Source organism: Acanthochromis polyacanthus, chromosome 6 (genome assembly GCF_021347895.1).
Source record: "Acanthochromis polyacanthus isolate Apoly-LR-REF ecotype Palm Island chromosome 6, KAUST_Apoly_ChrSc, whole genome shotgun sequence".
Lineage (NCBI taxonomy): Eukaryota > Metazoa > Chordata > Actinopteri > Pomacentridae > Acanthochromis > Acanthochromis polyacanthus.
In genome coordinates, this window is record NC_067118.1 from 2,832,783 (window position 1) to 2,846,444 (window position 13,662).

General features: G+C 41.8%; 1 protein-coding gene across 2 annotated transcripts in view; it reads right to left on the reverse strand.

Moving 5' to 3' along the window:
• Positions 1-1,823: 1,823 nt before the first annotated feature.
• The window catches only part of LOC110972003 (L-rhamnose-binding lectin CSL3-like), a 31,258-nt gene continuing 19,419 nt past the window's right edge, over positions 1,824-13,662 (reverse strand). Inside the window, exons 11-15 of one of the 2 annotated variants that reach the window (XM_051949211.1) lie at positions 7,039-7,142; positions 4,463-4,531; positions 4,219-4,351; positions 2,037-2,140; positions 1,824-1,935 (exon numbers count right to left, since the gene is read on the reverse strand). In XM_051949211.1, the coding sequence (XP_051805171.1) occupies positions 1,895-1,935; positions 2,037-2,140; positions 4,219-4,351; positions 4,463-4,531; positions 7,039-7,142 (451 nt within the window). In that variant the 3' untranslated portion in view covers positions 1,824-1,894. The remainder of the gene's footprint in view (positions 1,936-2,036; positions 2,141-4,218; positions 4,352-4,462; positions 4,532-7,038; positions 7,143-13,662) is intronic. The other variant, XM_051949212.1, reaches the window with a different exon arrangement.

Here is a 13,662-nt window from a genome sequence, read left to right on the forward strand (position 1 = left end):
AGCCACGGACTGGCAGGCCAATGAAAAAACGTTGATCGGCTTTTTGGCAGACAGGCCAGAGACAGCAGCGCTAGAAGCCTTACAGAGTACACGCCCACCCTTCTGTCACTCACACAAAGCACGTGCTCTGAGCTCTAAATCAGAAGGATAGGGATTGGTCAAAGGGACATTTTTTTAGAAGAAACGTGCCATGATTGGTTAGTTGCTTTATGGCCCGCCCCTTCATAGCGAGAACGGGGAAGCACGCACTGCAGAGCGGTGATATGAGAGTGAGGCGATAGAGTGGAAGGAGTGAAGATTATGGAGCACCCCTAAGTTTACAAACGGTCGGTTCGTCTCACAAATGCATCATCAGACTTCAAAGGCCAAAATATAATAAAAAATGATTGGTATATAGACTTACTGTCTGTTTAGTAGTGTTGTAATTGCTATAACATAACTGTAAAAGGCATATTTTTGGAAGGACAAAAAACAAAAATTTGGTGCATTATCCCACATGACACAACCCTTGCGGTGGCGGAAGGGGCCTGACTGATTGGAAATCTCCCGGCCTGAATTTCTTTCCCAGTCCGGCCCTGGTCCTGCAGAAACACTTCTTCTTACACTGAGGGTGTACCAGTCTGTCGCTGAAGGTGCTTCTAAAAGAGTTCAGTCTGATGCAGAGGCTGGGAGGAGTTTCCTATGATGGAAGACAGTTTGGCCAGAGCCGTCCTCTCTCCCACCACCTCCATGGAGTCCAGGGGGAAGCCACAGACTCAGCTGGCTCTTTAAATCAGTCTGTTTAATCTGTTCTTTCTTTTAGAACTTGCATTTTATTGAAATTTTTATGACAACAGAGCATTTCATACAAAAATAACTAATCAAACAATACAAAGATAAAAAGAAATATGACAAGAGACTTGTTTTTCAAACAGATACAGTGGGATCCTGTGATTGCACAACATTAAAGATGTTCAGGCTAAGTGGCACAGCCAGAAGGAAGGTGTAAAAAGTGTCTAAGTTAGAAAGGCCTCTACTGGACGCCATCGCGATCTAAAAATATGTATTTGGAGTTTTGGCTTCATCGGATATACTGTGGGCCATCTTTGTTTTGTCACAACAGGCTTATTTTGAGCCATTGTCGCAAATATTTTGTACAACTTTGTAATTATTCTTTTATCCTGTTCCCGCTTTTGAATTTGAATCAAGAAATTTTCAATTGGTGATGGGTCCATCACTTGTCCCCATTCTTTGTGAGATAACAAGAAAGATCGTATTTGGAGATACCTAAAGAAATCATTTTTTTGAAGTTGGAAGTCTTTTTAACTGTTCGAATGACAAAATACCATCCCTATCAGTCAACTGATGGATATAAACAAGACCATGATTAACCCATTTTATAAAGCCTGAAGCCTGTTTAATCTGTTCTTTATGGTGGCCCTGAAGTGCAAAACGCTAACGCAAAAGAGAAAACACGAACGCAAAAAAGAAAACACAAACGCAAAAGAGAAAACACAAAGACAAAAGAGAAAACACGAATGCATGTTTTCTCATTTGTGTTCGTGTTTTCTCTTTTGCTCTTTTGCGTTCATGTTTCCTCTTTTGCGTTTGTGTTTTCTAATTTGCGTTCGTGTTTTCTCTTTTGCGTTAGCGTTTTGCACTTCAGGGCTACCGTAGTTCTTATCACGCTCAGAGCACCCCCTCCCCAGCACACCACTGCATATATAAAACCATATAACCATATCCAGCGCCCTCCATAATTATTGGCACCCCTGGAGAAAATGTGTTCTTTAGCTTCTCATAAATTCAGTTTTTTTAATAAATAATATAGAAACACAATGAAAAAAGAGGAAAATCCAACTTTTAATTCAAGTGGATTTATTCAGTGGGGGGAAAAAAATCACACATTAAGAAATTATTGAATTTCAGCTTCAGGATTTGCTGCAATCACAGGAGCTGCAAAAGAGCAGGTCAGATATCAGTTTTAGATGAAGTTATTGACCTGGAGGACAATGTTTTCTAAACTGTAAATATCTGAGTCATATGAAGCTGCTTACCATTGCAGGTGTAAGCCACGTCCAGATACTTGTAGGTTCCCCAACAAGGGTCTCCAAACTCCCAGTTGTTAGCTTGAATGGAACAAGACCTTTTCCCGTTACAGCTGTGGATGTAGATGGATATGAGTTAGGACTTTGTTTGTGTCCAGAATATAAATATGAAATCACACACAGGAAGTCTGATAACCATGGAGAAACCACAAGGAAGAAGAAGGAGCAGATCAGTGATCAATGATTTCTACAAAGACCAAAAGAAACTCTTTTAAAATCAGTTTTTGTATTTTCCAGCTTCAATAAATGGTATAATTTTGCAGATTTTTTTTAAAGCCAGTACAGACAATTCTGTTAGGTCAAATACATAGTAAGTTGAATTATTAGTTTTGGTGATGTAGAAAGTTATGTTAATTACATTAGTTTCATGGTATCTTAACACCTAATTAGTGATTCTGATCGACTACAGCTGCTGACTCCTCTGATCCAGTTTAAATAGAACCCATTAGATTCACTCATTAGACTCAAACACTACAGTGGGAAAGTCTGAGGAGCTCAGCAAAGATCTGAAAAAGAAAATCATTGACTTGAACAAGTCAGAAAGTCACTTGGAGCCATTTGAAAGCAGCTTCAGATCCTAAATCATCTGTTTGTCAGAATAAAGTTCATGGTCCAGTTGTGTTACTGCCACCATCAGGAAGAAAACACAAACTATCAGCTGCTGCTGAGAGACCATTGGTCAGGATGGTCAAGAGTCAAGCAAGAATGATGAAAAAGCAGGTGTGAATGAATGAGAAGCTGCTGGAACACAGCTGTCAGTGTCCACAGGGTTTTACATCAACATGAGCTGAGAGGATCCATGAAGAAGGAAGTTCTTCCTCTAGAAGCAGAACCTTAAAGCTCCACTCAAGTCTGCTGCTGATCACATGGACAAAGAAAAGACCTTCTGGAGGAAAGTTGTGTGGTCAGATGGAAGAAAAACTGAAGGTGAGGCCTTTAACCCCAAGAACACCAAACCTCCCATCAAGCATGGAGGTGGCAGTATCATGTTCTGGGGCTTTCTAGAAGAACTTCTGGACTGGTTTCAGACTGTATGTTGGACTGGTTCTGGACTTTCTTGGGACTGGTTAATGTTTGGTTTCAGTCTTGGTTCTCCTTGTTTTGGATGTGATTTAAAGTTGGTTTCGGATTTATTTTACTCTGGATCTGGTCCTGGATGAGGACTGGTTTCAGCCTGTCTTGGGCGGGTCTTGGACTTGGGGTTTGGACTGTTTTTAGGACTGGTTGTGAACATTTTTTGGACTGGTTTAGGTTTGATTTTGGTCTTGGTTTTAGACCTTAGAACTGGTTTCAGACTGTTTTGGGTGGATCTTTTTTACCCCCGAGAACACCAAACCTACCATCAAGCGTAGTAGTGACAGTATCATGCTCTGTGGAACTGGAGCTTTCCACAAAGTAAATGGAATAATGAAGAAGGAGGATTACCTCCACATTCTTCAGGAAAACCAAAAATCATCAGCAGAAGGTTGATCTTGGACACAGTTGGATGTTTCAACAAGACAATGAGTCCAAACACACATCAGACGTGGTAAAGAAATGGTTCCATCAGGCTGGAATGAAGGTTCTAGACTGGTCTCCCCAAAGTCCTGACTTAAACCCATCAAGAACCTGTGGACTGATGAAGAAACAAGTCTGAGTCAGAAAGACAACAAGTTTAGTTGAACTGAACCAGTCCTGTCCAGAGGAGTCAAAGATGATCCAGAAGATTGAAACCAGAAGAACTAAATACAAAGAACCGGTTCTGCTTAAGGTTTTATCCCGTTAAAGGGGAGTTTCTTTTGCCACTGTCTTCTTAGTGCTGCTCTGGGGGTTCAGGCATATGGGTTACGTAAAGCGTCTTGAGACAATTTGACTTGCATTTGGCGCTATATAAAAAAATTGAATTGAATTTAACCAAATATTACATTTCATATTTCCAGAGAACCTTTTTCAAATCTGTGAAAGAACCTAAATTTGTGATTGTTTTCATGACAAGCATTCATATTTCAATGATTCCATCATAGAAAATTCAGAGTTCTGTGAGTCATTGGAAACTACAGACTGATATGATTTATGTGGTCTGTCATCTGAGAAAAGATGAATGTGTGCAACATTCATCACAATGTTTAACAACAGCAGCTAGAATCTGTACCGTTCAGCTACTTTTCCAGTGGGCCCTGAGCAGCAGGTGTACTGGGTCTGAAAGAACGGTCGTGTAGAGGTACATGTGGTTTTGTCATGGCGTCCATAATCAGCCCTGAGGACGGAGAGAGTGTGTCCTTCACCTGAAGCAGAAGAAGAGTTGGAGAAGCTCAGAGGGAACAGTTCAGACAACAAGGAGGAAATCATCATGAAGATCTAAATATGTTGATGGTGTTGACAGAACTGGATCTTACCACACGTCAGGTGAGCGTTAGAGTTCTCACAGGTCACAGAGTAAATTTCTTTCGAACTTCTTGGGAGACCTAAAAGATTACAGATCAGGTTCAGTTCACATCCAGCAGCTCAGTCATCTCCTGACACACTTTTAAAGCTCAAAGACTCCCGCACTCTCACCTGCAGCCTCAGGTGACGTTAACAGTGAAAACATGCAGCTGGAAAATGGAAACAGTAAAGTCCAACAGTTTTCATAGTTAATTATCCATGTTTGTGCAGACTGTTGGTTAAGGCGACTCTCTGAAATCAGCTGCTGTACTGTGAACACAACCTGGTTTAGATTAGATTCAGCTTTACTGTCAATACACAGAGAATGAAGACAACAGAAGGCAGTTTAGAATCTGACCAGAAGTACTGAAGGAGCAGAAAGGTGCTCCATAAAACTGTTCAAACTCTGTCAGGTTCTTCAGGGATCCTGAGTCAACACCACTTTTCAGGTCCAGACATTACGGGGGTTATTGACTTACGTTGGCGTGCAGTTCCTACAGATTGACGCAAGTCGATTCTCATCACAAGTCGGAACTCTGGTGAAGTTGTAAACAAAGCTGTTGCGTGCATCACGATATTTATCAGTTATTCCGAAAAGTCATGAATACCAATGACTTTCATGCATGTATGAATCGTCCTACAGGAAGATAACAGAATATGTTGCACTGTTTTTACAACTTGGGCAATGCTCATCGGTGTTTCACCCTGTTCTGAGTGTTTTTTTACTCTGCCAAGGAACGCAGTGGAGTTATGTGACAATTGGTGAACATTTGTCCTTCTGTGAGTCTGTCTGTTCACAACATTACTCAAAAACAGACAAACAGATTTGGTTGAAATTTTCAGGGAAGATCAGAAATGATACATGGACCACCTCATTAGATTTTGGCAGTGATGCAGCTTATAGTCTGGATCCATGGATTTGTTAAAGATTTCTGTATCATTGTGAGATAGCGGCACGGTGTCACTGTAACCATGACAAGTGAACACTATATCTGCTGCTTGCTGATGATCACATGATTACGACCTTATTTCAAATCCACCACTGATGACTTATCGGAAATGATACAAGGAACAATTAATTAAATTGTGAGGGTGTCCCATCAATTCCCCCCACCCGCTACATACTTAGGTTGCGTGATTCATATCTGTACATAACGTACACATGCAGAACGCACGCCTTCACCTCAGCGCAAGTTCAGGGAATGAACAGCCTTAGTGGTGTACTGCGCTATCTGAATGATTTTCTTGTTATATCTAATTTCGCTTCCATGGAGAAGACTTTCCGTTTCTTCAAAGCACTGCCATCAGAAGAGTCTGACTTGCGCTTGGGAGCCATAATGAAGGACAACAAGTTAGTGAATGTAGAACAATCCAAAGTGGAGTACAACCAGCGAATGTAAACAAATCTGCTTATCGCATCGCGTGACGACATATTCATCTGCTCCGCTCACCAACTAGTTCCACGTAACGATGAAAAACCGTAGGCCGAGGACGTCTTAAACCGAGGCCCCCCTGTAATTCTCTGTTGGATTGAGGTCTGGACTCGGACTCAGCCTCCAGAACTTCCACCTTGTTGTCACCAAACCATTTCTGAGGATGTTTGTTTGCTTTGGTTCATTATCTGGAAGGAAACAAATCTTCTCCAAGTCCCACTTCTCTTCAGACTGCATCAGGTTGTCCTCCAGGATTTCATTTACCGTCTACCTTTACAAGCCTTCCAGGACCTGCTGCTGAGGAACATCATGATGCTGCCACCATGCTTCCTCGTAAGGATATTATGTTAGAGATGATGTTCAGTGTTTGGTGTTCATCAAACACATCATCTAATCTGATGGACATAAAGCTCCGTCCTGGTCTTCTCAAACCAAAGAACCTTCTTCCAAGTGACTGCAGAGTCTCCACATGTCTTCTGGTGAACTCTAGTCCAGATTTAATGTGACCATTGTAACTCCTTCAGAGGAGTCAAAGGTGTCTTGGTGGCCTCCCTCGTGAGTCTCTTTCTTGTAACTCCATCCATCCTCTACACACTGCTTTATCCTCACTAGGGTCATGGGGGGTGCTGGAGTCTATCCCAGCTGACTCTGGTGAAGGCAGGGGACACCCTGGACAGGTCACCAGTCTGTCACAGGGCTACATATACAGACAAACAATCACACTTGCATTCACACCTATGGGCAATTTTAGAGTAACCAATTAACCTCAGCATATTTTTGGACTGTGGGAGGAAGCCGGAGTACCCGGAGAAAACCCACGCATGCACAGGGAGAACATGCAAACTCCATGCAGAAAGATCCCAGGCCCAGGCCAGGATTTGAACCGGGGATCTTCTTGCTCCAAGGCGAAAGTGCTAACCACTACTCCACTTTGCATCCCTTCTTGTATCTTATTTCTTTTTTAAAAAAAATGCTAAATTAAATTTGATTTAATTCAGTGATAAAAACCAATAAAAATGGAGAGCTTCAGATGGAGATGAATACTTTTTGTAGACCCTGTAGTTTAGGTTCTAATGTTTCCTCAAACTAAGTCAAAGCTTCTCTGAGCTGCTTACCATAGCAGGTGTAAGTCACATCCAGGTACTTGTGTGTGCCCCAGCAGGGGTCTCCAAACTCCAAGTTGTTGGCTCCGATGGTACAGCAGTGTTTCCCGTTACAGCTGTGGATGAAAATGGTAAATGGTCTGTATTTATATAGCACTTTACTATACCTGCACGGTACCCAAAGCGCTTTACATGATACATTACATTCACCCATTCACACACACATTCACACACTGATGGCGGAAGCTGCCATCCAAGGCGCTAACCACGACCCACCAGGAGCAATTAGGGGTTAGAAGTCTTGCTCAAGGACAATTCGACATGAGTGCAATGGGCCGAGGATCGAACCGGCAACCCTCCGGTTGCAAGACTGCCACTCTACCCACTGAGCCATGCCACCCCGTCAATGAATAGATGAATATGAGTTAGCACTTTGTTTATGTCCAGAATATAAATATGAAATCACACACAGGAAGTCTGATAACCATGGAGAAACCACAAGGAAGAAGAAGGAGCAGGAGATCAATGATCAATGATTTCTACAAAGACCAGAAGAAATTCCTTTTAAAATAATTTTTTGTAGTTTCCCGATTTGCTAAATGGTACAATTTTGAAGATTTTTTTTAAAGCCAGTAGAGGCTATTCTGTTAGGTCAAATATAAACACAGCAACTCCAATTATTAGCTTCAGTGACAAAAACAGGTGTGTTAATTACATTAGTTTCATGGTCTTCTAGTTAGTGATTCTGATCGACTACAGTTTCTGACTCCTCTGATCCAGTTTAAATAGAACCCATTAGATCCACTCATTAGACTCAAACACTACAGTGGGAAAGTCCGAGGAGCTCAGCAAAGATCTGAAAAAGAAAATCATTGACTTGAACAAGTCAGAAAGTCACTTGGAGCCATTTGAAAGCAGCTTCAGATCCTAAATCATCTGTTTGTCAGAATAAAGTTCATGGTCCAGTTGTGTTACTGCCACCATCAGGAAGAAAACACAAACTATCAGCTGCTGCTGAGAGACCATTGGTCAGGATGGTCAAGAGTCAAGCAAGAATGATGAAAAAGCAGGTGTGAATGAATGAGAAGCTGCAGGAACACAGCTGTCAGTGTCCACAGGGTTTTACATCAACATGAGCTGAGAGGATCCATGAAGAAGGAAGTTCTTCCTCTAGAAGCAGAACCTTAAAGCTCCACTCAAGTCTGCTGCTGATCACATGGACAAAGAAAAGATCTTCTGGAGGAAAGTTGTGTGGTCAGATGGAAGAAAAACTGAAGGTGAGGCCTTTAACCCCAAGAACACCAAACCTACCATCAAGCATGGAGGTGGCAGTATCATGTTCTGGGGCTTTCTAGAAGAACTTCTGGACTGGTTTCAGACTGTATGTTGGACTGGTTCTGGACTTTCTTGGGACTGGTTAATGTTTGGTTTCAGTCTCAGTTGTCCTGGTTTTGGATGTGATTTAAAGTTGGTTTATTCAAGATCCGGTCCTGGACGAGGACTGGTTTCAGACTGTCTTGGACTTGGGTTTTGGACTGTTTCTAGGACTGTTTCTGAACATTTTTGGACTGGTTTAGGTTTGATTTTGGCCCTGGTTTTAGACTTTCTCAGGACTGGTTTAGGACTGTTGCGGGTGGGTCTTTATTTAACTCGAAGAACACCAAACCTACCATCAAGCAAGGTGGTGGCAGTATCATGCTCTGTGGAACTGGAGCTTTACACAAAGTAAATGGAATAATGAAGAAGGATCACCTCCACATTCTTCAGGAAAACCTAAAACCATCAGCAGAAGGTTGATCTTGGACACAGTTGGATGTTTCAACAAGACAATGAGTCCAAACACACATCAGACGTGGTAAAGAAATGGTTCCATCAGGCTGGAATGAAGGTTCTAGACTGGTTTCCCCAAAGTCCTGACTTAAACCCATCAAGAACCTGTGGACTGATGAAGAAACAAGTCTGAGTCAGAAAGACAAGTTTAGTTGAACTGAACCAGTTCTGTCCAGAGGAGTCAAAGATGATCCAGAAGATTGAAACCAGAAGAACTGATCCAAATATTACATTTCATGTTTCCAGAAGACCTTTCATAAATCTGTAAAAGAACCTAAATTCATGATTATTTTCATAACAAAGATTCATGATTCAGTGATTCCATCATAGAAAATTCAGAGTTCTGTGAGTCATTGGAAACTACAGACTGGTATGATTTATGTGGTCTTTAAAAGTGGATGGAAACTTTGGTTCATGACTGTACGTCTGTCATCTGAGAAAAGACGAATGTGTGCGACATCCATCACAATGTTTAACAACAGCAGGTAGAATCTGTACCGTTCAGCTACTTTTCCAGTGGGCCGTGAGCAGGCGGTATTTAGGAGCAGAAAGAACGGTTGTCCAGAGGAACATGTGGTTCTGTCGTGGCGTCCATAATTAGCCCAGAGGACGGAGATTGCATATCCATGACCTGAAGAAGAAGAAGAGTTGGAGAAGCTCAGAGGGAACAGATTTAACAACGGAGGTAAATAAGAGATACAAATATGACGCATTTTGTGTAAATCAACAAAATCAGACGACAATCTCCTGAAACCTCCTCAGGACCATCTCGTTCTTAATCTTCAGTAATTTTATTAATGTGCAAAGTTTTGTCACAGTTTGAAGGTAGGCCTACCCACAACTTGACAGTTGTGGGTAGGCCTACTCTAAAACTTTTTCCAGGAAATGTTCTCCTCTATGGACTTCAAGGACCTGGAACTCTGGAAATATTCCCAGTAGAAGGTAGAAGTCTGATCATGAATAAAGTTACTGGAAATGAAGAATGGTTGTATTTATATAGCACTTTTATCCAAAGCGCTTTACATGATACGTCACATTCACACACTGATGGCGGAAGCAGCCATGCAAGGCGCTAACCATGACCCACCAGGAGCAATTAGGGGTTAGGTGTCTTGCTCAGGGACACCTCGACATGAGCACGACGGGCCGAGGATCGAACCAGCACTCTACCACTCTACCCACTGAGCCATGCCGCCCCACCAGACAGTTCTGACTGGAGGTACTGATTTGAGGTTCTGATGGGTTTTCAGGTGATGCAGCTACAAACAGAGCAGAACTTGATCTCACCACAGTTCAGATGAGCCTCAGAACCTTCACAGGTCACGGAGCGATGTGTTTGGCAGCTTCCAGGTTCTAACAGATCAGAGATCAGCTTCAGTTTGAGTTTAACATGAAGGTTTATGAATATAATCAGAAAAGAAAGGACACCTTTAATGTTTACCTGAAGTCATGAGCAGACACGCTGCCATCAGCACTGAAACACAGAACGACTGTTTAATGTGTGGAAAGATTCAGAAAAATACAATATTTATCACTTTAACCTTCAAAAACCCAACATTACTGTACAGGAAGTAAATATTCAGACAAATTGGCACAGAATCACTTCAGATATGACTTCCTGTCATGCAAACATGTAAAGCTGAAACTAAAGGCTTCATAAATGGTAAATAATTCAAATTTGAAATTCATAATTCTAATTATTGAACACTGTTGGGATCACATTGATCAGTAGTCTCCTCTGCCAAGACGCTTTTAGTTTCTAGCATCTAAATTCCTGCGCCAAAACTCTGAGTTTTTATGCAATAATTTGTTCCTTTTCTGCATCAATTTAAGAAGAAATTATAACATGCATGAATAAATTGTATAATCCATAAATATCCTCCTTAAAGGAAGTGTAACTAGTATAAAACATGTCTAAAAATGTTTATAAAACCGTGTGAAGTCGCTTCACCAACACACTGATGCAAGAAAATTAGACAGAAAATGTCCCAAGAACTAAACAAACAACCAACCATTTCAAAGAGAAATTCATAAAACTGAGACTCTTGTTCCAGTTTTCTGCTTTAATAAATGTTGATTTTACAGCTTTCTACGTAAATAAATGTTAGTTTTACAGTTTTCTACTTTAATAAATGTTATTTTTAAAGTTTTCTACTCACTCAGAGGAAAGCTGGTCATGATTCAGAGAAACTTCAGGTGATCTAAGGAAGAAAAACTTTCTGAAGTCAAATTAAAGTGAACAGAAGCAAAAAAAAAATCATTGGTCTTTGTTTGCTCTCAAAGTTTGTCCAGGAGATCTGACTGAGAGTTTAAACCAACAGAGTTTTTATTGTCTGAGTCAATGTTTTTCTTGGAAATCGGGGTCGAGTGCTATTCTCATCAGGCAGTAGGCAGGAGGCATTTGGGCACACTGCCTCCTGGTGGTGTAGACTAGTTCTGGGGATGTGGAACGTCACCTCACTGGTGGGGAAGGAACCTGAGCTGATGGAGGTAGAGTGGTACCAGCTAGATATAGCTGGGCTCACCTCCACACACAGCAAGGACCAGAACCAGAGTCCTGGAGAGGAGCTGGACTCTCCTTTTCTGGAGTTTCCCATAGTGAGAGGTGCTGGGTGGGTGTGGGGAAACTCATGAGTCCCCGACTGAACGTCACTTTGTTGGAGTTCTCCCTGGAGAAGGAGAGGGTCGCATCTCTGAGACTTCATGTTGTTTGTTCTTATGCACCGAACAGCAGTTCAGAGTATTCGGCCTTCTTGGAGTCTCTGGGTGGTTCCTGGAAGAGGTACCACCTGGAGACTCCATTGTTCTCCTGGGGGACTTTAACGCTCACCTGGAGGGGGGTGATGGGGAGGAACGGTGTGATCTGAACCTGACTAGTGTTCTGTTCTTGGACTTCTGTGCTAGTCATAGACTGGTCATAACAAACTCCATGATGGAGCATAAGTAGCTCATAAGTGTACCTGGTACCAGAACACCTCAGATCAAAGGCTGATGATCGACTTCATAGTCGTATCATCAGACCTGTGGTCGTATGTCTCAGACACTCGGGTGAAGAGAGGAGCAGAGCTGTCAACTGATCACCACCTGGTGGTGAGTTGGATCTGATGGTGGGGAAGACTGCTGGACAGACCTGGTAAACCCAGACATGTAGTGAGGGTGAACTGGAAACATCTGGTGGAGGACCCTGATGACTCAGTGGAATCTTCGTCCATATCCATGGCAGAGGTTGCTGAGGCCAGTTAAGGTGGTTTGGACTTCTGATTGGGATGTCTCCAGAGAGACTTTCTTTGGAGGTTTTCCGAACTTGTCCGCCTGGAAGGAGACCCTGGGGTAGACCCAGAAAATGCTGGAGGGATTATTTATCTCATCTGGCCTGGAAACACCTCGTGATCCCCCAGGAAGAGCTGGAAAGCATTGCTGGGAGGAGGAATGTCTGGAATGATCTGCTTCATCTCCTGCCTGAAAATGGATGAATGGATGAAATAAAAGACATGGATTTGTTTCATACATATGTCACAGGCCAAATTAGAATCCGCCTAGGCAGAATTAGAATTTTGATTTCGCCCAGGCAAAATCAAAATCATACCATGGTTGTTGTACGGATTTCAATCTTGATATATCAATAGCCTGTATATTAGAAAGAATAACCCTAATCCTAATCCTAACCCTAACCCTCTACAGGATTTTGGTATACAGTATATGAAAAAAACAACCCAGAAACTACTTTGACAACATAATTTTTTTCCTGCTTATTTTGCCAAGTGTTGAGGACAAAAGCTGACATTACTTCTAAAGTAATTATTTACCTTGTATCTAAAACCAAATTTCAAGGTATATAATGTTAGGGAAAATAAATAATTACATTAACAGAGCATATCATATTCAAAACCCTTCAAATTTCAATCTAGCCTAAGCGAAATCAAAATTCTAATTCTGCCTAGGCCGATTTAAAATCTGCCTGGATTCGAATTTGGCCTGTGACATATACATGTATAAATACATGTATAATAATGTGTGTGTGTGTGTTTATACACACACACACATTATTTTATATATATATATATATATATATATATATATATTAGGGCTGCAACAACGAATCGATAAAATCGCTAATAATCGATTATTAAAGCATTGGCAACGAATTACATTATCGATTCGTTGTGTCGCGCAATTCATGCGTCACTCGTCATGTCGCGGAGCCTACTTCACCTGCAGAGCGAGTTGAACAGAGCGAGGTGGAGGCAGAGCAGAGGAGATGTTTTCAAAGGGAAGTAAATTCAACAAATGAAACATGATTGAGATTGAGAAAACAGTTTGACTGAAGTCCTCAAAAGCATGGGAGCATTTCACGCTTCACAAAACAAAGACATGCTGCGTGTCCACTACATGCGATTGCACGCATCTGAAAATCGCACTGATGCCGGACGGTCACGAGCGTCTTTCAGCTTGACAGTCTGGTAGATGAGTCTGATAAACACAGCTTCTGGGCCGCAAACTTTCTCTATTATTTCGAAAACACTTCAGGGAAAAGTATTTCTAAAGCATTTGAGGCGAGAAATAATCTGTGCAGCAGCTGAACCTGTCGTGGTTTTAGTTCACCGACAGCTAGTTTAGATGTTTAAGGACAGTAGAAGTCGAGTCTACTTTCTAAAAATGAGCTGCAGGTAAACACACCGGATCGCAGCTGGAAACGCACCAACCGGCCACATGCGATGTGTCGCTTCTAGTGGACATACGCACCTTAAGTCACTGCATTATCCTACATTTGTTCAGTTTTAAAGAGAGGAAACGTAACATCAGTCT